The 26821-nt window shown below is 36.4% G+C and overlaps 1 protein-coding gene across 2 annotated transcripts in view; it reads left to right on the forward strand.

Annotated features, from left to right (window-relative positions):
* Pkn2 (protein kinase N2) overlaps positions 1–26821 on the forward strand; it is a 109999-nt gene that overhangs the window by 12315 nt on the left and 70863 nt on the right. For both annotated transcript variants that reach the window (XM_027395881.2, XM_027395882.2), the window contains exon 2: positions 25897–26197. In XM_027395881.2, the coding sequence (XP_027251682.1) occupies positions 25897–26197 (301 nt within the window). The remainder of the gene's footprint in view (positions 1–25896; positions 26198–26821) is intronic.

Below are 26821 nucleotides of genomic sequence, written 5' to 3' on the forward strand. Positions count from 1 at the left end.
ACACTCTAAAGTTACCAGTTCTGAGCTGGTCCTTAAATAGGTTGCTAAATCTTGCTAATCACACTTTGCCACACTCCACACATTCTCGCTCTTATCTACAATGGCCTCATAGTGGGCCTATGCTCCCTTTCTTTTAATCTTTCTTCAGCCAGGCCTTTGCCTGCTTGGTTACAAGGCTCCTTATGTGTCTATACTTTCCTGTTCTTTTCCATTCTCTATAGTACCTATGTTTTATTCTTTGCAGTCTGAGCCCCCCCCCCCGTTTATTACCTGAAAATATGTTCATGTCTCATGTTTTTTAAGACTTTTTAATACCATGATCTTTCATGCTTCTTTATAATCACAGTTATTTAAAGAAATCCCTTAGCTACCTTTATCTTTACTTTCTACTTCTTTAAATATGACTTCTGTATCAATTATTCCATTAAAATTATTCTTTTAAAGACATCAGTGGTCTTCTGTTTCTAATCCTTAGGGACAATTGATATTATTTAAACTTCTTGAAACTTTCATGTTTATGATTTGAAGACCCCTCACAAGCACACTCGAGAGTTCATGGCTAAGTGACATGTGTGCACTACAGGAAGATATCATTTAATTCAAGGATAAGATGGAGCACCAAGTTCCCAGAGTGCTAAACAGAAAGAAAACTGAATGTCTTCCCTTCCTGCCTCCTTTTCTTCTCTTTCTTTGATTCTGTGTACTCTATGCCACAGTTTCAACTGCTTGGCTGAGAAAATCTTGTTGGCCTTATTCACCTTGATCCATTCAGCTATGTAACCTGGGGAATGGCATTATATTCAGATGACAACTATTTTCTGAGAAGTGGGTATAGGATAGGAAAAAGCACACGTGTCTAAACTCTTTCAATAACTTTGATTGTAGCATGTAATAGACCTTCCATTTTTTGGCCCTGATTTTCTAGTCCTTTCTCTCTGTCTTAAATTAGGGCATATTGAACTATTTGAAGATGTATGAGCCACATTTCATTTTTGTACTTTTGTGGTTTTTGCTTTGTTTTGTTTTGGTGGGGGAGGCCTGTTTGAGACAGGGTTTCTCTGTGGCTATTTTGGAGGCTGTCCTAGAACTAGCTCTTGTAGACCAGGCTGGTCTCGAAACTCAGAGATCCGCCTGCCTCTGCCTCCCGAGTGCTGGGACTAAAGGTGTGCGCCGCCACCACCCGGCTGTACTTTTGTGTTTTTTTATGATGCTTCTAGTTTTGAGAATACTAATGTTGTCTGTCCTCATGAATAGTATTTGGCAAATTGAACAATTCTCTAACTCTATGAAGAACGTTATATTCATGTAGAATCAAAGTTTAAATCCCCTCCCCCATTTATCTTTCTTTGACATGGTCTCATTATGTAGTCCAGGTTGTTTCAAGGTCACACTCCTACCTCAACTTCCCAAGTACTGACACTACAGTTGTGCACCACCATATTATGATGGTGTTTTATAAATAAGTAAATTCAGTTAATTAGTCATTCAGCATTTGTGGGCCATTTGCAAAATAAGACTATCTCTCAATTTTATAACTGGTATCATTGAATGTATCACTTAGTGCAGTGGTTAAATTATGTGTCACTGCCATTTTACTCAGTTTATGTCCCTCGTACCTGGCATACTACTTATGCTCAATAAATGCCCAAGTTGATAAGAAATGTAAAATTGCTTTTAATCTTCTGACCAGTCTGCCATTTCTAAATTTCTAAGATCTCTTCTGCTTATTTAAAATAACAGTAAGTTGAGCTTGTGTGCTTGCATAATTGAAATCTTACACTATGTGATGAATTTCTAGGACTGAGCATTCATCAAAGAATTTAAGGTGCTTAATTTATTTGTGCATTGCAAATACTGAGCTGTAGCACTGCTTGCAGACTCCGTGGGTCTTCTTAAATAGATTCATATCCTGCCATTGTCATTTTCCCAGAGACTTTGACATAGTTATCACTTTTAACTAAGATTGTATATAGCTACAAAGTACAAACGGTCCTGCACATTTTGTACTGAATAAAAAGATTTGTGGCAGTTATCTAAATATTGCTAAACAACATGAACTCTGAAATTGAATATACTTGAGCTTTGATGTGCAAATTATACTAAATGCCCAGTTTGCTTCTTATTTAGCATAATTGAATTTCCATTTTGTTTCTGCATAAACTCTATCTTTGTACTTTAACATCAAGAGAATGTTCATTTACCTATAGTTTTTATTCTAGTTTGAGTTTCCACTGTGTTAAAACCTCATAGAAACTTTGTATAAAATTCTGTACTTAGTGTTTGTCTTAGGTTTTCTTTCTTTTTTTTTTTTTTTTTTTTTTTTCGAGACAGGGTTTCTCTGTGTAGCTTTGGAGCCTATCCTGGCACTCGCTCTGGAGACCAGGCTGGTCTCGAACTCACAGAGATCCGCCTGCCTCTGCCTCCTGAGTGCTGGGATTAAAGGCGTGCGCCACCAACACCCAGCCACAGCAACTCCTATAAAGAAAAAAACTTTTAATTGGGGTGGCTTACATTTTTAGAGGTTTAGTCTGTTTACCATCATGGTGTGACATGGTGGCATGAAGGCAGATGTGCTGGAGCTGAAGTCCTCTATCTTGACAGGTAAGCAACAGGAAGTCATTTAAGACACTGGGCAGTATCTTGAGCATAGACCTCAAAGCCTGCCTCCACAGTGACACACTTCCTCCAACAAGGCCACACCTCCTAATAGTGCCACTCCCTTTCGGGGGCATTTTCTTTCATACTACCACAGTGTTGGTTTTCGGATTTAAGAATTGTCTTATCAGGGCTGGAGAGATGACTCAGCAATTGAGAGCACTTGCTACTGGTGCCCACATGGTGTCTCACAACCATCTGTACCTCCACTTCCATGGTATCTAGCACATTCTTGTCATCTTCGTGGTCACCAGATACACAAGTGGTGCGTATACATACTTACATTCAAGCAAAATACTATACATATAAAATAAATAAATCTAGAGGGTAAACTAAAAAATTGCCTCATAGCCAGTGGCGAAATTTAAGTATTATATATGAGGTATGCATCTTGCTTTATAAATTCATTAAAAGATGAACTCATTAAGGCTGGCAAAGTGGTAAGTATTGTTTTATTATGTTAATTATAGTACAGTGGTTATAGATAGGAACTGGTATTGGTTATAAAGGTACCCTGTAGAAAATAAAGAGAATCATGTGGGGAAACATTAATAGTAATATTCAGCATGTATAATGACATATTTATAGAATGTTTGTTAATGATTGTAGGGGATGCTGTAGCCACGCCTGCTTAGGGGCTGGCTACAGATGTGCCTGCCTGACCACTAAAAGGGGGAATTGTAGGCGATGCTGTAGCCAGCCCTTAAGCAGGTGTGGCTACAGCATTCCCTACAAATGGTCATTGTAATTTTTTTTTTTTTTTTTTTGGACAGGTCTTTCTTTTTGTGTGGCTTATGATGTTCTAGAACTCACTGTAGCCCAGGCAGGCAGGTCTTGGCTTTGTATCAGTCCTTTTGCCTCAGTCTTCTAAGTGTTTAGGTTACACAATGAACAACTACTCCCGGCTGCACTCTTAAAATGCCTCTTTGTTAGGGTTGAAGAGGTAATTAGACCCAATCTGCAGGTTTATATTTATTTAGTCAAAGTCACCTTTAAACCTGAACCTCCATCTTCTGCCCCCCTTTTATTATTAATATTATTGTCACCTTGTAGGGTTTTTGTTTTTTGTTTTTAGTCTGCCTGTAAAACCCAACATTTTTCAACGGTATATTCTAGTATTGTTAATTTTTAGAGCTTTTAAAAATAACCCAAAATTTTTAAATTTTCAAATACATTTAAAATGAGTGTGGAAAAATATCTTTTTCAGGAGAGTGAACATGACTATGAATTGGCATCTATGGTTTGGTACCTAGTCGTGATAGTATTAAATAGTAACATTAAAATTACCTATCCTTGTGCACAGTTTATATAAAACTTAAAAATCATTTGAGGAAGCTATTACAAATGAAGTTAGAAGATGTTTTCTGTATGTGAATTAAATTATGTTAAAAGAAGCCATACATGTTACACACTGTACAGACTTGCAAAGCAACTTATTTTGGCTCGTAATTCTGTTAGGTGTTGGGTTCATACAGAACAATGCCATATCCTAACAAGTGATTTCCTCGGGCTACATCACAGCTGAATTGTGGTGCTGGGGAAGCAGAAAGGGAACTTGGTAGCCTGCAGGAGGGCCAAATATTTGGAGTGGACTAGTGATTTTTTGTTGTTGTTGGTTTTTGAGACAGGGTTTCTCTGTGTAGCTTTGGAGCCTATCCTGGCACTTGCTCTGGAGACCAGGCTGGCCTCGAACTCACAGAGATCTGCCTGCCTCTGCCTCCCGAGTGATGGGATTAAAGGCATGGGCCACCACCACCCGGCTGGAGGGACTAGTTTTATAACAACCAGCTCTCATTAGTCACAGAACACAGACCTACTCTTCATGACCTTGTTTACCAACTCTTCTAGGCTGCCTTAATACTTCCCACCAGGCCTAAGTTTCCAGCACAGGAACCTTTGGGAGACAATTCAAACAATAGCAGGGACTAAAGGTCTTTCAAGTGATTTAAATAACAAGGTATTTTAAAGGCCAAGAGTCATTTTGTTTTCACTTGGTATCTAACAAGCTTTCCTAACTCATTTTTAAAATGATGCTTATTCTTGAGAATTTTATATAAGCATGCACTGAAATATCTTATCCACCCTCCATTCCCCCTCTGTCTCCCCAGGTCTCTCCCAGCATGCCAGTTCCCAACTTATAAACCATTGTTTTTCCTTTTTAGTGACATCTTAACACTCAGTGATCCTAGCATTGCAGAATTAAATACAGAATAATAAGGAAAAGGATGCTCTACTTTATTTTCATTGTTTACATTAATTTTATCCTGGCAGATGCAATGTTTTTCTGAATGGTACTATTCCTATGGCTTATCTTCAGTTTTCCCTTCTATGCGCTTTAAAACCTGATAGCCATCCTTTTATTATGCCTTTCCACTAAACTTGTCTTTGTAAGGAAGAACAGTTAACTGTATGTAATTCAATTTTTGTTTTGTTTTGTTGTTCCTGTTGCTCAATATGTGACTTGCTAAAAGCCAGCTCTAATACCAGCAACCTAAACAACAGCAGTGGCAGCAACAACCACAAAAGAAGCAGCAGTAGGAACACCTGAAATTCAGCTTTGATTGTATTTCATCTAGCCTTGGACCTTGTGATAAAAACCCACCATTGTGTCCAGCTAAAGCCTAGCACGAGGTGTGTAGCCATGTAACATATATAGCCTGATGCATCATTAGACTTCTGTAACTGTTTTCCTTTGAATACATGTGACATTTCTAGCCAGGAAAAACACTACATTTCCTTTGGTGACTTTAGATTTTTGCTACATACTCTGTCAGAAGTACTTGGTCAGATTAGAAGCCCTGGTGAGCCACTGAGTTGGTGCTGACTGTGAAGGCTTAAGACATTACTGTGCACTGCTGAAGGTTTTATAGGCACTGAATTTAAACATCATTAAATTGGTGAAATATTTCCCTTTCTTCAATAATTGGCTTATTGGAACTTGATACTTTATAAACGTGAAGTTTTTAAACTTGTGTTCTATAATAGCACTTGACTTAAAAAAAAAAAAATACTGGCCAGCTGTGGTGTGCTTTTAATCCCGGTATCATGGAGGCAGAGACAGGCAGATCTTGGTAGGTTTGAGGTCAGCTTGGTCCACATAGGGAGTTCCAGGCCAACCAGGATGTACTTCGAGACTCTTTTCTCAGAAAACAAAACAACTGGAAACCCACTGTATATATTTGTACAAAAACACACATGTACTTATTCTGTAAGTTTCTGTTTCAAACATAATTTACTTTTTATCGTTTTACTTCAGTAATACTTTTGTTAACTGGGAACCAACATAGCCTGGAGCTACTCAGGTCAAGGTCATTAATATCACTGTTTTTTTAACCTCCACATCTTAATCTTGTCTTCAAGGGAAATAACATGGAGAGCCCTAATGTCCTGACATGGCTCTTTTGCAGTTAACGTTTTATTGGTAGGAGTATACTCTAAAATAATGAATATTACATAGAAAGTGACTATTGTGCAATCATTTATTATACGTAGTAATGCTCATTTGATGTCTGCCAGCTAATGTGTGGCCATTAAAATTTAAATTAGTGAAATTTAATAAAATACTCAATAGCCACATTTGGCCAGTGGCTGTTATATTGGATAATGTCAACTTCTGATTATCATACAACTTTATCATATAAAATTCTATAGAACTGTTTTAGAAAATAATTGATCTATTTCAGTATTGTCAATGTAGATGAGACCAAAAGTCCCTTGTAAATTATATTTCTGTTTATACTTGAATGATGTAATGTATTAGTATGGCTTGACAATAAATCATTCCATTTAAAGACGATTTCCTAAACCTGGTGGTGGTGGCACACACCTTTAATTCCAGCACTCAGTAGGCAGAGGCTGGTATATCTCTGAGTTCGAGGCCAGTATGGTCTGTGCTCCAGGATAGCCTGGGTTTACACAGGGTTTCTCTACACAGAAGGAAAAAAAAAATGCTTTCCTAGACTGAATCCTTGTGGTTTTGCTTAGATTCTGACTGAGAAATGTCAGTGTTATAGTTGGTTGAGTATTATGTAAGTTCTTTTTTGTTGTTGCTCTGTAGACAAGGCTGGCTCCAAACTCAGAGATCCACCTGCCTCTGCCTGCAGGCGCTGAGATTAAAGGCTGAATATTATAAACATTTTTATGTAATACTTTCAAATGAGAAGTAAAAATTAGGTATATTTGAGATTTCGTTTATTAAGATAAAAACTCTTTGATATTTTTGAAATTCATAGAAAAGAAAGTATGAGTATGAAGTCATATTTTGTAGCCATTTTCTTGATTAAGGGAATAGGAACTACATTCTTTGAGGATTCATCTCAGGTGTAGAAAACATCAGCTAATTAGCAACAATTTGTCTAGTGCTTTTTCCACTTGTCTAAAACAAGTTTTCTTAGAAGTTTTGTATTTTGAATGTTTTCTTTGTCACGGAGATCAAAGAGAAGCATTTTTGGCCACAGCCTCATGTCATCATGACAGAACTAGAATGGGGCATATTTGTATCATGGACTCTGAAATCATGGGTTTCTTCATTGCTTTTTACTAGTACCAGTTTGTTGAATTGTATTGTAAAATTACTTTTAAAAGATGCTGTTAAATCTTTAAGTGTTTTTTTAAAAGTCTTATTTCTTGAATATATTGTTGAAACACATAAACCAAAAGAATGAAATCCTTATTTCTTAGGGACTTTTATTTCTAAGTGATTTAGTGTGTGTACGTAATAAATATTTTGTTTTACTTTTTAATAGTAAATATGAAGAAATTGATCCATTCTCAATTTTTGTCTCTGAGTTTTCCCATATTATAACATAGGAGATTGACTTCGGGTCCATATGTGGAGCATGTGAAGACCTTGAGTGGTTTTATTGTTTGTTTTTAAATAGTGTTAGAGATTGAACCCTGAGTCTTGCACACACTGGAAAACAGTCTACCAGTGAGCTACTTCACCATCTCTACTGAAAAGAGTCTTAATAAGCAAAAGCCATTCTTTTAGGATTATTCTGTCCTCAGTATCCCACATTGAAAAACTGCATCATATGATATATTATTATCACTTTAGGAAAAAACTAAAAGGGGGGCAAAAATAGGAATAGAAAATTAACCTGTTGTTTTTCTTGTATCCTTACTTTGGGGGATGGGGTCTGTCCATCTTTTCTCTCTGTCTGGCTGTCTGATGACAGCCTCTTGATGACAATGACAATAAGCCTCTCTACAGGGATTCTCTTTGGGTTCATTGCAGTAGATGAGCTAAGCAAGAATACCAGTTCACAGTCCAGTACTTTGTATCACCAGCTTTGGTTGCTTGCTTTCTTACTAGCTCTTCTTGTACAATAAAAATTAATGAGTCAATACTATGTGGAGCAGAGGAAACAGCTGATTTTTTTAATACAGTATATATAGATGTCGAGAAAAATCCCTTCAGTAATCAAGAAAAGATATATTTTAAATGGAATTTGTCCTTGCTCTGTAGATTTTTCTACTGCGGAAATACCAGAGACAGCAAATGTAGAATTCATTAAAATGTTTCTAAACCAGAATTTCATAGTTGACTATTTGAATATTAGCATTTTATCTGATTATGTTTATAGCAGCTTTTTTCCTTTCATATATAAGCAAGAGTACAATTCACTTACTTAGTAATTTAGAATACATGCTGTCTACCTTTGCACTCAGATATGAGCAAATGAAATGAAGTGTCATGAAATTAAAGTAGACCCATTATCATTTCAGTTGTCCCTAGAGAAACTTTTGCTATTAATTTCCAAAGTTATATTGTTAGAACTTGTGCATTTTCATCACTCCCTTCTTACCCAGGCATTGCTAACTAAACACCAAATGAAAAATTCTTATTCTGAACTTTTATTTATGTAGAAAGAGCAATTAGGGTATATGTTGTTATAGCAAACTACATATTTAAGTGGAGCCATAAAGCACACTACTTACGGCTCAGAAAACTGATCTAAATCAACCCTATTATTTAAATAACAAATGTGTAAATGCCCACATAGTGTAGAGCAAAAGTCGGAACTTACAGGCAATTAATCAGCTAAAGGTAAATTTGGTGCATGCCTAATGGAAATGACAAGGACTGGGGAACTGGCAAGTGCATAGAAAATCAGTGAGTTGCAGCTACTATTGAGCTGTGGGCATTTGTGTTCATGTGACTCTTTTTCAAGACTGATAAGCAAACAAAATGTGTTGGTAGAACTGCATTTACCATTATAGTGATTAGTCTTTATCAAATGACATATTTGCTAGCCACAGAGACTCAGCATCTGTAATTCCTACATTTGGGAGACTGAGGTGGAAGGATTGCTTTGAGCTTCAGGCCAAGGCAGTGTCTCAAAGGAAATAGACAAAACCAAATACTTCATAGTACTTACCATTGCCAAGTATGCTATGTTAAAAACTATGATGTATTGAAAGAAACACTGAACCTGGCCATTGACCATTAGAACTGCATTGTTTAGCAATAAAGCTTGTGATTGATAACATTCAGTATGGCAGTCACTAGGAACACATGGTTAACCACACCTGAATGAAGGGTTGGTACGTCTAAGGGACTGACTTTTTAATTTAAATTTACATAGACATGTGATTAATACTACTAACACAGACAATAACACTTCTAAGTTCATTTGCTGAGACAGTCATGAAAAGCTACCAGTTAAGATTTAAACAGCAGGTTGGAGAGATGTTTTTTGGTAAAGATTGCTTGCAGTCTTGTAGAGGATGTGAATGTGGTTCCTACCATCTCCATGAGGTGGCTCACAACTGCTTGCAGTGTAGTTCTGAGGGCCTATTGTCCCTTTTCTTGCCTCCATGGATACCTGCATACTCACACACATACACATAAGTAGAAATAAATGTAAGACATTTAAGTTATATATCTGAAGAGCAGTAGTAAGTTCAAGGGAGGGGTTAGGATAATGAGAGGCAAATATATGAAAGCTGGAAATTGTTCTACTTTTCATTCAGAAGGCTGCCCAGAGTCATGTTCTTGTAATTTTTTTTCTTTATCTGGCAGACATTAGTTAATAACTGTGGATGCCTTAATGTCTTTGTTGTTTCTAAACTTGGCCAACAGTATGAAAAGGGAGGTATTGTATTGTTTTCTTTCTTTGAGGCAAAAAAGCAACAACAAAGATGTAATGGAATATACATTTTTAAAGAAGAGCTGTGCTTTATCTCTTGCTTCTTCTTTTTGCTTGGTAGACCACTGAGTCTTACCACCTCACCTGAAGGGCTTCAGCCACTTTGATGCTCCTTTCTTGGATGGTAGCTTAAGTTGAACAGCTATGGAGGAAGGCAGTTGAAAATTCAGCACCATGACCACCTCAACTCTTACAAAGAAAACATTTAGTTGAGGGGGTGGCTTACAGTTTCAGAGATTCGGTCCATTGTCATGACAGGGAGCATGACAGCATGCAGGCTGATACGGTGCTAGTTACATCTTGACTAGAAGGCAGCAGTAAGTCCACTGGACTGTCAACAGTGAAGCTTAAGAAAAGAGACCTCAGCCGGGCTTTGGTGGCGCAAGCCTTTAATCCCAGCACTCGGGAGGCAGAGGCAGGCAGATCTCTGTGAGTTCGAGGCCAACCTGGTCTCCAGAGCGAGTGCCAGGATAGGCTCCAAAGCTACACAGAGAAACCCTGTCTGAAAAACCAAAAAAAGAAAGAAAGAAAGAAAGAAAGAAAGAAAGAAAGAAAGAAAGAAAGAAAGGAGACCTCAAAACCTGCTCCCATAGTGACATACCTCCTCCACTGAGACCACACCCTCTCCAACAAGATCACACCTGGTGGTGCCACTCCCTTTGGGGAGCCATTTTCTTTCAAACCACCACAAGTGTGTGGGGGCGGGATCTGTTAAGTAATTGCTGGCTTTGTTCTTTGAATTACATTTAATTCTGTAGCATTGTTTTTGCCATTTGAAACATTTTGTCCTTTTCTTTGGTATAAAAGCTACACTCTTTTTAAGGACCTCTATATTTTCTTTAGAAATCTTGAATAAGGCTGGGCATGGTGATACATGCCTTTATCCCAACACTCAGGAGACAGAGGCAGGCAGATCTCTGAGTTCAAGGTTAACCTGGCTTACAAAACAAGTTGCAGGAATAAGGAAGTCTGGCTAATGATCCAGTGCTACTCTGTGTAAAAATAATTTATTAAAGATAAATATATTATTCAAATGTCTATGGGAGAGCATTTATGTGATCATCTTATATAAAAATAAAACAACAGTTGCTTTCATGTATTACTATAAAAACTGAGACATGCAAAAACTTCACTACTTTCTTATTAATAGTTATTTTAGTTACCATTTACTCAACACCTTTTATGTATCATATGTCGATTTTAATTTACAATAAAAGTAAAAGGTATTTGTTATTTTCTGTTACTAAGTTTTATATGGGTTGGAGAGATGCCTCAACTGTTAAAGAACAAAAATAATTACATAAAACTCCTATCCCTACTTTGCCTTGTTATTGGTCTACTGTGCAGATTAAATAAAATGTAATTGTTCTTAATGAACACTGTAAGTATTGTTGCTGTCTTAGTTTCTTTTTATTGCTACCTTAAGACACCATTACCTTCTGGGTGGTGGTGGTGCATGCCTTTAATCCCAGCACTCTGGAGGCAGAGGCAGTCGGATCTCTGTGGTTTTAAGTTCCAAGACAGCAAGGGCTATTACACAGAGTAACCCTGTCTCAAAAAGAAACAAAAAATTAAAAAAGAGACCAAAGCAACTGATGGTTCTGAGTTTATGGGGCTTATGGTTTCAGAGGCCATCAAGGGAGCATGGCTGCCGGCAGGCATAGAGAGCTTACCTGACTCACAAGCACAAGGCAGAGAGCTAACTGGCAATTGCATGGACTTTTGAAACCACAGAGCCCACCCCCAAGTGACATACCTCCTTCAACAAGGACATACCTCCTAATCCTTCCCAAATAGTTCCACTAACTATGGGCCAAGCATTCAAATATATGAGCCTATGGGGCTATTCTCATTCAAACCACCACACTTGCCTAACCTTCCTCATCCATACAGAACAGCTGAATAATTCATTGTAAAGTCAGTAGTTAAGTTTTAATTGATGTTATACAGTTACTTTCATGTAATACTATAAAATCTAAGGCTATAAAAGTTTCATGATTTAAACCACTGCTTTCTTATTAATAGTTACTTTAATTGTGACCTTTATCATGCATATGTTGATTTGGATTGATAATGAAGGTAAGAGATATTTGTTAATTTGTTAATGATTTTTATAATGAGACAGGTGAACTAATATGTCCATACTACATAGTAAGGTATCCCAAGTACAATTTAGAAATAGTTCCATGTAAGTCTAAGGCAATGTTCTTTATTCTGTTATTTTAGATTTTAAATAATAATGTAAGTTTGTGTATTTTCTAGTAAATATTTCCCTCCTGCACAGTGTGGTTTGATTTATAACATGAAATTTACCATGTTATTCCTTGAGAGAGTTATAGAAAGCATGGGGTATTAGCATATAGGTCCATGAAATTTCACAAAAGTGTTAATTTAGCTTACAGTCGTTTTATAGGCAGCAACATGAGACTTTGAGAGATTCAGTGATTTGTCCACTGGGGTTTTTTTTTCCGTTTTTTTACATAACAATTTTTTGTTTTATATAACAATTACTTAACATAATTTAAAAGAGGTGAATATTTGACATAATTTAAAAGATGAGAATTATTTATTTGGCTAACTATATTGAAGGTTCTAGTCTAAGATCTGCAACCTCCATTACTTTGGGCCTCTTGTGAGCATGCTAGATGACAATTACAGTGAGCCTATAACAATAAACTACTAGCCTCATGTCTAGGAAACAACAGAGGAAGAGGAAGGAAAATAGGCTCTCCAGACCCCTGGAAGATATGCTCTCAGTGGCTTGAAGACCTGCTGGGCATACCTCCTGTTAGTAGCATTACCTGAGTGACAAGGCCTTTGACACTTTTGACATTCCCTTAGCCCAAACACAGCACCACTGTCAAGAACACTAGCTCTAGAATGTATGTGCTTTCAACATCTTGATTTTATGCTTTTAAAATTATTTTTTATGTGTGTTGGTCCTTTGCTCGAATATATGACTGTATGACAGTGTCAGATTCCCTGAAACTGGAGTTACATACAGCTGTGAGCTGCCTTGTAGTTTCTAGAAATTGAATCCAGGTCCTTTGGAAGAGAAGCCATTTCTCCAGCCCCAACCCCTTGATTTTATTAATACAGAGAAAATACAAGTTTACAGTAGGTGTTTGAAGAATTGAAAAAGGCTTTATTTTGTAAGTGGTTTATTGATAAATATTGTTGGTAGGCAGCAAATTGCATATGTTTGTAATGAGATATTTTGACATACTTTCATGCCTGTGAAATTATCATCAACATAACAAAAATATCCATTACCCTAAAAGATTTTTGTGTGAACAGTTGTAATCCTATGTTCGTGCCATTATTTTCTTTCCCTCAGCTTTTGGCAACTTCTTTTTGCTTCTTGTCTCTATGTGTTCTTTGTATTTTCTGAAGTTTTTCTGTGAAAAGAGTCAATATAATCTGTACTTTGCTAGGGGCCCAGGCTTCACTCAGATATTAATTTTTAAGAATATACCATGCTCTTGCATGTGTTAATAATTCAACTTCGTTGAGTAAAATTATATTGTTTGGATTGTGCCAGAATTTGTTTATTTCACCGATGATAGACATTATAATCATTGATAGATTTGGGATATTAATGCAGCTTCCTTATGTGTAAGTTTTTTGATTTATTATGATAAAATCAAAGTATCATGGCTTTCAGTATTTATCTAAAAGGATGTATGTTTATGTAATGCACTTAGTAATATAGCTCTTATTTCATAATAAATCTTCATTTTGTGTAATGATTATATAAAGTGGTTGTGGTATTTTTTCTGTCACAATTGTGACATGATGATCATTTCTTTTGTGTGTTATATATTGTCTCTCATTACACTCAGACACACACACAGACATACACGTACACAACACTGAGCTTGGCCTTGATGTCTGTACTGCTGAGCCAGCTTCCTAATATTTTCATTCTCAGTTTATTACACATCTAGATGGACTTGCAGGTTCAATGAAGATAAATACTGTCAAATTAACTTCATAATTACTGCCAAACTGCTCTGTATACTATAGCTTCTTTTTTACAGGTTTATACTTTAAAATTTTCCAATCAATTTGGTAAGGATATGCTGTTAATTTTGTCTTGTAATTATTACAGAGAATTGGTTTTTCATTCACTTATTGCCTATTCTGAATTACTTTTTATATGAGTTTCCTGGTTATATTTTCCTAACCAAAATATTATGGGAAGGCATTTTTAATCTCACTTCAATTTTCTTTATGTCACAACACTAGAAAACGACAAATGTGATTTGTATAAAAATGGTAAATGTTCTGAGCTCTGTCACTGTTGCTTTTCATTTGATGTATTTCTATTTTCTGTTGGAAGGAAACCCATTTACTAAAATTTAGTAGCATATTGGATACAATATTTATTCTGCACCTATCTGTGTGTGTGTGTGTGTGTGTGTGTGTGTGTGTGTCTGTCTGTCTGTCTGTCTGTCTGTCTGTCTGTCTGTGCTTTTGTGTGTGCTGGAGATTGAACCCAGGGTTGTGTTCCTGCTAGGTAAACAGTCTACCACTGATTTACATCCTTTGCCCTGTTTTTTGTTCCCACCCACATGTAATGTCTCCTGATATTCTGTGCAAGCACAATGGTAGCCTACATGTTATCCTCTAATTTGCTTTGTGTGGTTGAACCCGCCAAACCTGTAATTCTTGTATTATCTGAATAAGAGTAAGGAAACTAGTTGTGGGTATTAGCAGGTTCTCTATAGGTTTTTGTTGTTTAGCTCCACCTACAATGGAATGGGTCACATTAGAAACTATATTCTGTTTAATGATAAAGTATTCTATAGCTCATGTTACTTTCTTTTGAGTACTGCTTGTGGAAAAGTTGACGAGCTAGTGTGATTCTTTTTCTGTTTCTTGTTACTTCTAAGTATGCTAAAATTAGACATAGTGGGACTTGAAGGGAACCACGAGTCACCTGCTGAACTTAGACTAGTGAAGGGTAGGCAGAAAGGAAACATACAATCCAAATTGCCATGAAAGAAAAAAACATTGATTTCTGGTCTCAAAGGCTGTAATATAAGCTTTGTAACAAAATGAGAACTGATATTGGGAAAATAGATACCATTCTAAAAATGTCACTGAGAGTAAAAATGATATAGACTTATGAAAACACTTAAGTATAAATGTATGTTGAGACTTAAATTTATGATTTATTAGATGATGTATTTTTTTCTTAAATGGACATAAAAAAATTTAACCTTGGTCTTAAATTGAATAGTTATAAATTTTATAAAACATTTTCTTAGTACATTATACTTTTGTCTATCATAATGTATCAAGAATTCTTACAGAGTAAATGAAAAGTGGTTAATATAGTACTGGCCCATTGATTGACTATGAAGAGTGAAGGAGCTGTTTTTTTGTTTGTTTGTTTGTTTGTTTTTCTCGAAACAGGGTTTCTCTGTGTCATAGCCCTGTCTGTCATGGAACTTGCTTTGTAGACCAGGCTGGCCTGGAACTTACAAAGATCCACCTGCCTCTGGCTCCTAAGCGCTGGGATTAAAGGTGTGCACCAGCACCGCCCAGCATGAAGAGTGAAGGAAAGAAAATATGGAAGTATAACAACTGATTATAAAGGATTGAAATGGGTGACTGAGGATTTTGGCATCATAGAAATAGGGAGATTTGGAAAGAAGATTGAGGTGTTTATTTTGAGGCAGGCACACTGAGTTAAAATCCATAAAACAGCTTATGTGGTGAGGTGTGTGTGTGTAGGCAGCTAGAAATGAGAAACTGATTGTAGGAATTAGGGTGGTAGAATGGACTCCTGGAAGTCATTGGGGGTAGTATTGAGTCATACTATTAGTGATGTTAACCTGAGTGTATAAATATCAAATAATTGGGAACAATTTGCCTTAAGATGAGTTCATGAAAGGAGGGTTCCTAAAAGTGGGCTGAGATTCTTAAATGTTAGGGGAAAAAACGTTTTCTAGGGCCTTTGTCTTCTACACTTTGTTGCCATTTTTTGTTTTTGAAACAAGGTCTCTCTATGTAGCCTTGATCCAGCCTGGAAGTCACTATGTGACTAGGCTGACCTTCAACTCTCAGACATCCATCGGTCTCTACCTCCCAACCTGTGGGATTAAAGGCATGTGGCACCAGGCCCAGCCTTGTGCCATATTTTATCCTAACCATATTAAGGAAGAAGTTTTATGTTATTATCTAGAATTCTGTGGCATTTATACTTTTCACATTATCTTGTTCAAATTCCTAATAATTTGAAATTGATATAGCTGAATTTAGCACTGACCATGTCAGAACTATGACTAGAATTTAGGTTTTCTTATTCAGAATTCACCTTGTCTGTTCTGTGGCTGTGAAGAGACAATGACCAGGGCAGCTCTTAAGGAAAACATTAACTGGGGGCTGGCTTACAGTTTCAGAGACTTAGTCTATTATCATCATGGAGAGGGCAGGGAGACATTCATGCCACTTGAGCAGTAGCTGGGAGTTACATCCTAATCTGCAGAGAGACTAAGCCTGGCATGGGCTTTTGAAACCTCAGAGACCACCCCCAGTGACACAACAAGGTCACACCTCCTAGTCCTTCTAATCCTACCCAAGATTTCTACTCCCTGGTGACTAAACAGTCTATATATGATTCTGTGGGGGGTATTCTTACTCAAACCACCACACTCCTCCATTAAACAAGAAAACCAGATTTTCTGTATATGAGTGTTTTTTTGTGCATGTATGTATGCGGTATGTATGTGCCTGGTGCTGCAGAGAATGACAGGCATTGGATCTTGAAACTGTCGTTAGAGATGGTTATGAGCCACTTTGTGGGTGCTGGGAACCAAATCCTGAGTCCTCTGCAAAAGCAACAAGTTTTGTTAACAACTGTCTTGGCCAGCTTTCTAGCCCCCTCTGACTCTCTTCATCTACCTTTAGGAAGAATGTATTTTCAATTATGATTATGTAACTACTAACTGTTATCAAAAATCATGTTCTAAGTTATTCAGAATGTAAATATTTATAATTTTAAATGATTATTGAATCATGGTGTCTTAATAGTAGCAATGAATTTATTATAGAATAGAAAGTAATTTAAGTTAAGCATTATAAGTCAAAATCTACTTAAGACTGACTAGTTTCTGTTGACTATTTCTGGCATATTTACTATTTTTAAAGCTCATTTTTGTCTCTTTTTTATTAAATTTTTAAAATTGGTGTAAAAATTAGTGGATTAGTTGCATCAAAAACTTTACATCCTTGTGGGTTATCTCTTCTCTTTTGCATTTCTCTGACCAAAGAGCAGGGGCTTTCTTGTTTTGTTTTTTTTTTGTTTGTTTTTGTTTTTTTTCCATTTGTCTCTTTTATTTGTCTGTATCCATTTATTTTTTTCTTGTAAAAATTAAAGACTTAAATTGGTAGATGAACCCTGTGTATTTTATTATATCCAAGTCAGTATTTATGATGTTGAAGAAAAGGAACTGTCATAAACTATTTGTGTGAAGGGTTTTAAATGAATATAGTTGCTATGCTAGTCAATATGAATATTGAAAACAGAATAACGAAACTGTGTGGTGGTAGCTCATGCCTTTAATCCCAGCACTTAAGAGGCAGAGGCAGGCGGATCTTAGAAAGGGAGGGAGGGAGGGAAGGAGGGAGGGAGGGAGGGAAGGAGGGAAGGAAGAAGGAAAGAAAGAAGAAAACAGAATAACCGTATGATCCAGGTGTTCCTCTGAATACACATAACTGAAGGTCTCCATATTGACAGCAGCAGAGAACTTGGGCATTATATTTTATTGGCACTCTTCACAATTTATAGAATCAACTTAGATGTTTGTCAGTAGGTTAAAGAATAAAGAAAATGTAGAATATGTACACTGTGGAGTTTTATTCAAGCTGAAAAGAATGAAATTATATCATTTGCAAGAGAATGGATAGAAATGGAGAGTACCATGGTAAATGAAATAAGGCACACCAAGAAAGACGAATACTGTGCTTTCTCTCATATATAGAGTCCACATGAAGGAAGCACACATATATTAAATACCTAAGGCAAGAAAATAGAAGAGGGACTGTTTGCAAGGGGAAGGGAACCTGCAGGAATAGGGAAGGGTGTCAGAGTTTATAGGGGGTAAATATGAGCAGAGTATATGATAAATGTATGAAAAAATCAAAACAGAACTCATTGTGTGCAATGATTATGTGCTGCTAATAATTGTTTTGGAGTCCGAGGGTAGGCAGTGTAGGAGTTGTGTGCCAGACAAATAAGGATATCTAGGACACAGACTTTGTGCTCTGTCATTCATGATGAATTACCTTTTTCCTGTTTGTACTTCATTGTCACAGATGCAGTACATTGTCAGACCTTGGGTCTGGGTTCCAGGTGAAAGAAAAGAAGCTATGAACACCACCCCCAAGAAGGGGTTATTTCTCTTTAACAGGAATTGTCTTTGTGGCTATTTGTAGGCACAAGAAATGCTAATGAAGTGAGAATTTTATCTGTACACTGAATGCATCTGTCCAAAAGTATTGTCTTAGTAAGGATAATGTAATGGTGGGTATTATGTTGGAACCCAGTGCCCAACAGTGTGCTTCAGGGCTGTGTGCCACTGTTGCTGTGAAAACAAATTTCTTATATTTTGGTTGTGAGCCTAACCTTTAACAGCTGAGCCGTCTCCAGCCCAGAACAATTTTTAGTTCTGGGCATAACCAGTGTTAGACTTGAGACATAGTATATTAAGGTAGTGTTTATAATAATAATGAGGAAATTGAGGCTTTAGCCTAATTGGATATTAGACTTTATATTTGACCATTCTTATTTGGAACACATTACTCTTCATGTTACATCCTAACTTGGCCTTCCATTAAATAACCATGTAGCCTGCATTTGTGTGAAGGTTTTGAAGCTGGTTTTCATGTGTTCCTTCTTAAATAAATTGAACGCTTAAAAATGTCACTTTTATTTTTATGTTTTCACTACTGTGTATTGTTTCTAATAAGTTAAAAACTAAAAAATAGGAGAACCAAGATCCTATTTTGTCTGTGAGGAAACCGGAAAGAGGGAAGGCGGTGGTGTACCATTCTTGGTTGGAGAGCTCCTAAGAGGGCTATGTTTGAACTGAAGTTGGATTCCTAGTTTTGCTCCAGCTTCTGAAGTATAAAAGCATGGGTTAGAGATGAAGACCTGTGTTTGCCAGTGTCCTTGACTTAAGGAAGTTGTAATGCAAGTCATTTAGGTCAAGGGTTAGTTTAAATGTAGTAAATGAGAGCTCTGAAGGGCCTTCTTAAAGAAGGTACAGTAGGAGTCAGAAAGCCACTGTGCTGAACCCGCCAGGTTACTACTGACTCTGTGATCTTCGATGTTTTGCTTGGCTGCTGTGAACCTGATCACCTCAAACTGCAGTCAAGAGGTTAGACTAAATGATTTTTAAAATCCCTGTAGTCAAGATAGTACATGAATCATGACACCCAGTGTTTTCATGGGTGTTCTAACATTTCTTGGCAACTACCAAGTCAGACTGTTTCATGTTTTTGAAATACAGAAGTAACAGCCCTTTCACGTCTCTGGGAACTTTGCCAGTGAGGCATAAACATCCTTTCTTGTGTCCTCTTAAGTGATGTATTTGGTCACAAGCAGCAGTCTTAGTCTTCATCTTGTTCAAATCTGGTCCTCTTCTTATTTCAATATTTTCTTAGCTATATTGTAAATTTATTGAAGTATAGTAGATTGAAAAATTGTCAATGTATGCTTTAGGCTAAAATCAGGATTTTATTGTTTCATAAAGTATGTATTTGGTAAATATAGCTTTAAAAACAACACATTTTTTTTTCATTTTTGAAATACGTGGCTGGAGACTGGCAGTGGTGGTGCACACCTTTAATCCTAGCACTCAAGAGGCAGAGGCAGTCGGGTCTCTGAGTTCGAGGCCAGCTTGGTCTACAGAGTGAGTGCCAGGACAGACTCCAAAGCAATACAGAGAAATCCTGTTCCAAACAAAACAAACAAGAAATACCTGGCTGGCAATAATATGTCTACTTAGAGAAGAATGTAGATTTCCACCTCTTACAGTAGAAATGCCTTGAATCAAAAGCTTAAATAGCAAATTCATGGTATAAGATACCGTTATACTTTTTTAAATTTGACAGAATTGAAATAAAGTGAATGCTGCTTTTGGTTTCTTCTAAAAAATGTCCTTGTTAGGCAGAGTAAAAGAATAGAGAAAATTTGTTTCCAAAGGCTAGAGAGAATATGTAAAATTTTTAAAGAACAGAGTAAAAAAAATCCCTGTTAATATTTGGACTCAGAGATAATCATGATTATTTTGATATCTTTTAGTTTTATGTTAAACATAACATTTGAAATAAAAAAACATTGTATATGCTTAGTATGCTGAGATAGATGTAACTGTTGTGTTGGTTAGTTAAGTCATCAATAAGAGAAATTTGTTTTTATTCTGTAAATTTTTTTGTTATGACATTTAAGTAGCATCCTGATTATTTTTGTTTTTTGCTGATAAGGATAAATTCTTTTATAGTTGGCTGGTTATTATTTTTTTAAGATTTTATTTATTATGTATACAACATTCTGCTTCCATGTATATCTGCACACCTGAAGAGGGCACCAGATCTCATTCAAGGTGGTTGTGAGCCACCATGTGGTTGCTGGGATTTGAACTCAGGACCTCTGGAAGAGCAGTCGGTGCTCTTAACCTCTGAGCCATCTCTCCAGCCCTAGTTGTGCTGTTTTTAGCTAGCAGTAATTACTGTTTAGTTTTTGTATTTTTCTACGATTAGATTTGCTAAATAATAATAATAATAATAATAACAATAATAATAACAATAATAATAATAAAAGAAATCATTTTAACTTTGTTAATAACTTTCCATTAATGCTATTAGTCTTAGAGCTGTGTATCGTCAGCCGTATGACTTTTAAAATCTTTGTCAAGTGGACAAAAGTGATGTAGTCTTTTTGTCAAAGCAGCAATTTTCTTTAATGAAAATAATTCAGATGAATTTTTTTACTTCTGTGTTGGAAGTCTCTTAACCTATTGACTTTTTTTTTTTTTTTTTTTTTTTTTTTTTTTTTTTTTTTTGAGACAAGGTTTCTCTGTGTAGCTTTGGAGCCTATCCTGGCACTCACTCTGGAGACCAGGCTGGCCTCGAACTCACAGAGATCCGCCTGCCTCTGCCTCCCGAGTGCTGGGATTAAAGGCGTGCACCACCGATGCCCAGCCTCACTTAAATTTTTAAACTTACTTGAAAATCCTTTTATTTATTTATTTTTTTATCATTCTGCCAATTGAAACCTTTTTGTAATCATTCCGTTGTAAAGATGATCCTTAGGGCATTGATTTCACAAATGAGTTCACGTTTAAAATTTGAATGTTGCTTTACAGATAAAAGATGACAGGAAATTTAATATATGTTAAGTATTAATATATGGGGTTGATAATGAAAACCTTGTTTAAACAGATTTGGTCAATCATTTGGTAATGTTGGACTTAGTTTTAAAAAACATTTGAGCTTTTGAAAAACAATAAAACTAGAATGTGTGTAAACAGCAGATTTTAGGTTACTTGGATTAGAATGGAGTGGTTAAGCATGCAGCTTCAGTGATAAAGGTAGGGAAGATGTGTGTTTGTGTTTACTCAGTGATGGTAGATAGTCTGCAGAGTGGATAGTTTAGCTTTATGGCTACAGTTAGCTCATGGACTTGGTTTCCTCTCATTCTTATACTTTCAAAGCATATTTGTGAATTCAAAAGGGACGTTGTAATTAGAAGTTGGATCCAGCTTTGTTTTTGTTGTTTTACGGTATGGTGGAAGGGATCAGATTGAGGTCCTGGACTTCTTAGACAACTCCCTGCCGGTTTGTTTTTTCAGATAAGGACTCACTGTGCAGCTCAAGCAGGCCTTGAACTGCTTGCTAGTAGGCCAGTTAGTCTTAGTTTTCCTGTTTGCCTGCCAAGTGCTGGGATAATAGGCATATGGCACTGCACTGTGCTTCCTATAGAAAGATGTTCTCAACTAGGGGATAAAAGCATGAAGCTAGCAATTAAGGTAGGTAGTCAGTTCCCCCTCAGCAGAAAACACTTAAGGCAGAAGTTGCCACTAAGGATTTCCTACTGGTCATGAACTATTTTCCTATAGTTAATTTAGTTTATTCAGATTAAGAGTATTGTTTTATTGACTGGTAATAGTTCTGGCATTATAATTGATTTTGTTTTGGAGGGCAGCATCACAATTTAGGGAACTAAATACCTTATTTCACTTACTGTAAATGTAAGGAAATTATGGTTTTTTAAAATAAATTTTCAGCTTTTTCTAACTAAAACTCAACAATTTCAATTCTAACTAAAGTGTTTTAAAAGGGTGGTGGAGGCATGTGCTGGAGGCAGAAGTAGAGGGTCTCTATGAGGCTAGGCTGGCCACAAGAGGTCCAGGCTAGCCAGGGCTACTTAGTGAGACTGCTCTAAGAAAGGCTGCAGTGGGGCTGCAAGGTATGTTAACTTTTGGGGGGTCTGGAGTCTGGTATCTGAAATATTTGTTTATAGCCTAAGTTATTGGTTATATTGTGTACATCTCTTGTTCCTGTACTAAAGGTAATGGATTCATATTACAGAAAATGATGAGAGTAAAAATATGATTACTAAAAAGTCATATTTGTGGAAAAGAAGAGGGAGCCAACCTGTTGTCAGTCAAAGTTTATACCTGACTTTCTGATGGTGGAATCCTAGTTTGCTTCTGCACTTCCAGGAGTATTCTTTTTATCAGAAAAGAGGGAAGCATGAGTTTTTTAATGTGTGTGTGTTGTGTGTGTGTGTGTGTGTGTGTGTGTGTGTGTGTGTGTGTGTGTCTGTGTATGTATGTGTAACTGATTATTTTAAATGGCAAATCTCTGTCTTTTTAAAAATATTTATCTGCCAATTATACCCCTGCCCTCAAACTGCTCTTAGTCTTTGGAGCAATCAAATTAACAAAAGGGATAATTACTTAAACAAGATCCATGGTACCAGCACACAGGAGAGTCATAAACTCCCAAGGGAGAACATTGGCAGGAAATTCTTTCCCAGGAAGGTTACCATGAACTTTGAAACAAAAAGTTACCCAGGCCAAGAAGGAACTTGGAAGAAATAGTTGGAGACAGAGAGGTAGTATATCCCAAAGGTATAACGTGCATGGTGATGGAGCCAAGAAAAATGGTCTCTCAGAGTCATTTCCCACAGCTTGATATTGTTGGAGTTTGAAGAACAATCTGGAAAAAAAAGTTGAAGTAAGTAAGGGCCATCAAAGAATTCACACCAAATATGTTTGTATCTGTTTATTCTAACGGCCTTTGAAGCTGTTATATAAATGTTATATTTTTGGTTCAACTTGTATTGTCACTGTATACCATGACAAATATTAAGGTAGTTGGACCTCACTATTTACTGAACAGAACTATTGGGTATTTTTTTGGCCTGCAGAGATTCAGGAAAAAAGTACTGAAGGATATCATGAACCAAGAAGTGTTAAGGACTTGTGGCTGATTGCATAACATTAATCCAAGAACTTGTTAAAGTGATTTCTGTGACAGTTTCTGGTTAACTTATAAGAATTGAAATATTAATACCTAGTCGGATTAATTTAGAGTCCTTTTTGCTTCAGTCTTCTTTACACATAAGTCTGTACATAGCAATATCTTATTTTTTGGCAGTCATATGGCTGATGTTTCCAATCCCTAACCTGAGGTGAATTGGAAACTAAAATGATGAGACTCAGGTCGGAGTATAAATGTTGAAGGAACTGGAGGTGTAGCTCAGTGGTAGGGTGCTCGACTACCATGTGAAGCTTGAGTTTTATCACCAGCACTCTGTGAATGAATTCGTGTGTGAATGCACACTGAAAAATTTCAACAGTATTTTAGCCCAGGAAGAATAGCATCTTAGATACACTTAGATAAAATTGAATTTAAAGCCAATAGGCACATTTCAGGAGTTAGCTTAGGTGAGGTGCGTGGAGTACAGTATAGAAATTATATAGATATGCATGTGAGTTGTTGTTTTTGATAATGTGTTTTGTTTTGTCATACTGTCAAGGAGATCTTAGCCTTAGAATGTTAGAAACCAATGAATAGAAGTCAGCTTCTTCGTCTTTTATATAAGATGCTACCATTAACTCACCTTTCCCCCTACTTTGCTGACACATTTTTATTAAAGATTAAGAATTAGATGTAAAAGGTCATATACCAAAAATTTAAATAATATATATATATACATATATACAGTGTGTGTGTGTGATGAGTTTGCAGGGATATGGAAGACAGTCTTTTATTTCATTAGTTCTGTTTTTGTAGAGGTAGGTAAACATGCTGTACAGTGAACTATCTTCCTCTTTCCATCTCATCAACCAATCAGCTCTTCTCAAAGAGAACCAATATATGATTGCCTCTCAGAATTTAAGTGTTCAAAGCAACCCTATTAGACTAATACCCATTATTATTAGTCTAATTACACAAGTAAAAGTAGTTAAAACATGACTTTGGCTGTTTTAAATGTAGATTGGATTTGCCTAACTGATGTTTCATTTTAAGAAAAATAATTATACAGGCACCATCTTAGTTGTTTAAGACACAATTTAAAGATAATTTCTGCTAATGCTTTTCTGTTTTTGTATTGCAGACTAAATTTAGCAGATGAGATAGTAATGAAAAATATATATAGAATTCTGAATACTGTCTTCATAAGCCTAATATGTATTGTATATGATAAAATGTGGTCAGGAAGGTGTTCCTTTGTTTTGCTTGGAATGTCTTGAATTACCAAATAGCTCTGAAAGGTCACTAATACTACTATTCAGATTTCATAAATAAATTGAGTTCTTTTTTTTTTTTTTTTTTTTTTTTTTTTTTGCGCCTGGGGAGAGCTGTTCGAGACAGGATTTCTCTGTGCAGCTTTGGAGCCTATCCTGGCATTTGCCCTGTAGACCAAGCTGACCTCGAACTCACAGAGATCGGCCTTCCTCTGCCTCCCGAGTACTGGGATTAAAGTTTGTGTGCCACCAACGCTCAGCATAAATTGAGTTCTTAAAGATTAAATAACCTGTCCAGAGTTTATAATGTGGGAGTGACAATTTAACCATCTTTACACAACCCTGGGACGCCTTTGTATTGTACATGCGTCAGGTTTTATGTACTTAACTAGATTATTTAAGATTTAAAATTGCTGCATAGCTCAGACTGGCCCTTAGCCTTGCAATCCTTCTGCCTTAGCTTCCCTTTGGTATTAAAGGTATGAACCATCATGCCTAGCTCATTTTAATGTAAGTCTATTTGTCAAATGATATTACTTAGTAAGTAGCTAGAGTATTTAAACATTTATTCCATTGTGGTTTTATTTATTTATTTATTTATTTATTTATTTATTTATTTATTTATTTATGGTTTTTCGAGACGGTTTCTCTGTGTAGCTTGGAGTCTGTCCTGGAACTACCTCTTGTAGACCAGGCTAGTCTTGAACTCACAGAGATCTGCCAGCTTCTGCCTCCCAAGTGCTGGGATTAAAGGCATGTGCCACCACCGCCTGGCCCATGTTTTTTTGTTTTTTAATAAGTAAGCCCCAAAATTATACTATATAATATATAATATATAATAATATATATATATATATATATATATATATATATATATATGTTTGATACAGGGTTTCACTGTGGCTTTGGAGGCTGTCCTGGAACTAGCTCTTGTAGACCAGGCTTGCTTTTTATTTTTATTGAAGATTTATTTACTTATTATATATACAGTGTTCTGCCTTCTTGTATGCTTACAACCAGAAGAGGGCACCAGATCTCATTATGGATGGTTGTGAGCCACCACGTGGTTGCTGGGAATTGAACTCAGAACCTCTGGAAGAGCCAGTACTCTTAACCTATGAGCCATCTCTCCAGCCTGGCCCATGTGGTTTGAATACAGGGAAATAAGTAAACTGCTGCCTAATTAGGGGGAAATTTAAATGTAATTCAGTTAATAAATAATCTCTTTATAGTGCAGACACTTATCCTTAATGCTATACATGTACTTTTCTAGATTCCAGTGTTGTTTATTTGTTTGTTTGTTTGTTTGTTTGTTATAGGGAGATTCCCGGAGTATTCCATTTTCTGAGAACGTGAGTGCTGTTCAAAAATTAGACTTTTCAGATACAATGGTGCAACAGAAATTGGATGACATCAAGGATCGAATAAAGAGAGAAATAAGGAAAGAACTGAAAATCAAAGAAGGAGCTGAAAATCTGAGGAAAGTCACAACAGATAAAAAAAATTTGGCTTATGTAGACAACATTTTGAAAAAGTCAAATAAAAAATTAGAAGAATTACATCACAAGCTACAAGAATTAAATGCACACATCGTTGTTTCGGATCCAGAGGATGCTGCAGGTACTGTACTTCTGATGATTATGTGGTATATTAGCAGGGTAATGTCCTTCCAGAGAAGTGTAAGTTCTATGACAGTAGTTTTTAGCTGTTCTAAAAGTAAGAAGACTGTTTTCTCTGTGGTTAAACCTCGTTTATATACTGTGAAGGTGAGTGAGTTGATAGCTATCAACACTGAAGCTTTTACTTAGAGATAAGCAGCTGTTGCATTTGCTTATCCCCAGTCAGCAGGACAGGGCGAACAGCTATTTTCTAGTATTGTTTTGTACTGAGTCAACCACATGCTTTTAACCTTATGATCAATAACAGAAGTGTGTCAGGTTACTTTTAAAAGTGAAAAAGTCATCCCATGAGGCTGACAAGACAGCTTCCCACCAAGGGTACTTGCTCCTGAGCCTGACTGCTGGAGCCTGAAGACTTGAGGCCTTTTAGTACCCAGTACCCATAGGGTGGAAAGACACATTTTGTCATGACTTCCATTTGTCCCCTCCCAAATAAATAAACGTGAAAGAAATATACATTCTGTGGAAATAGATACATTAGAGTTCATAGCCATTAATCAAATTTATCACCTTGATGCCTTGTGTAAAGGAGAACCTGAATTAAATACCTGCACTGTCAGGCACA

The sequence above is a fragment of the Cricetulus griseus genome (genome assembly GCF_003668045.3).
Source record: "Cricetulus griseus strain 17A/GY chromosome 1 unlocalized genomic scaffold, alternate assembly CriGri-PICRH-1.0 chr1_0, whole genome shotgun sequence".
NCBI lineage: Eukaryota > Metazoa > Chordata > Mammalia > Rodentia > Cricetidae > Cricetulus > Cricetulus griseus.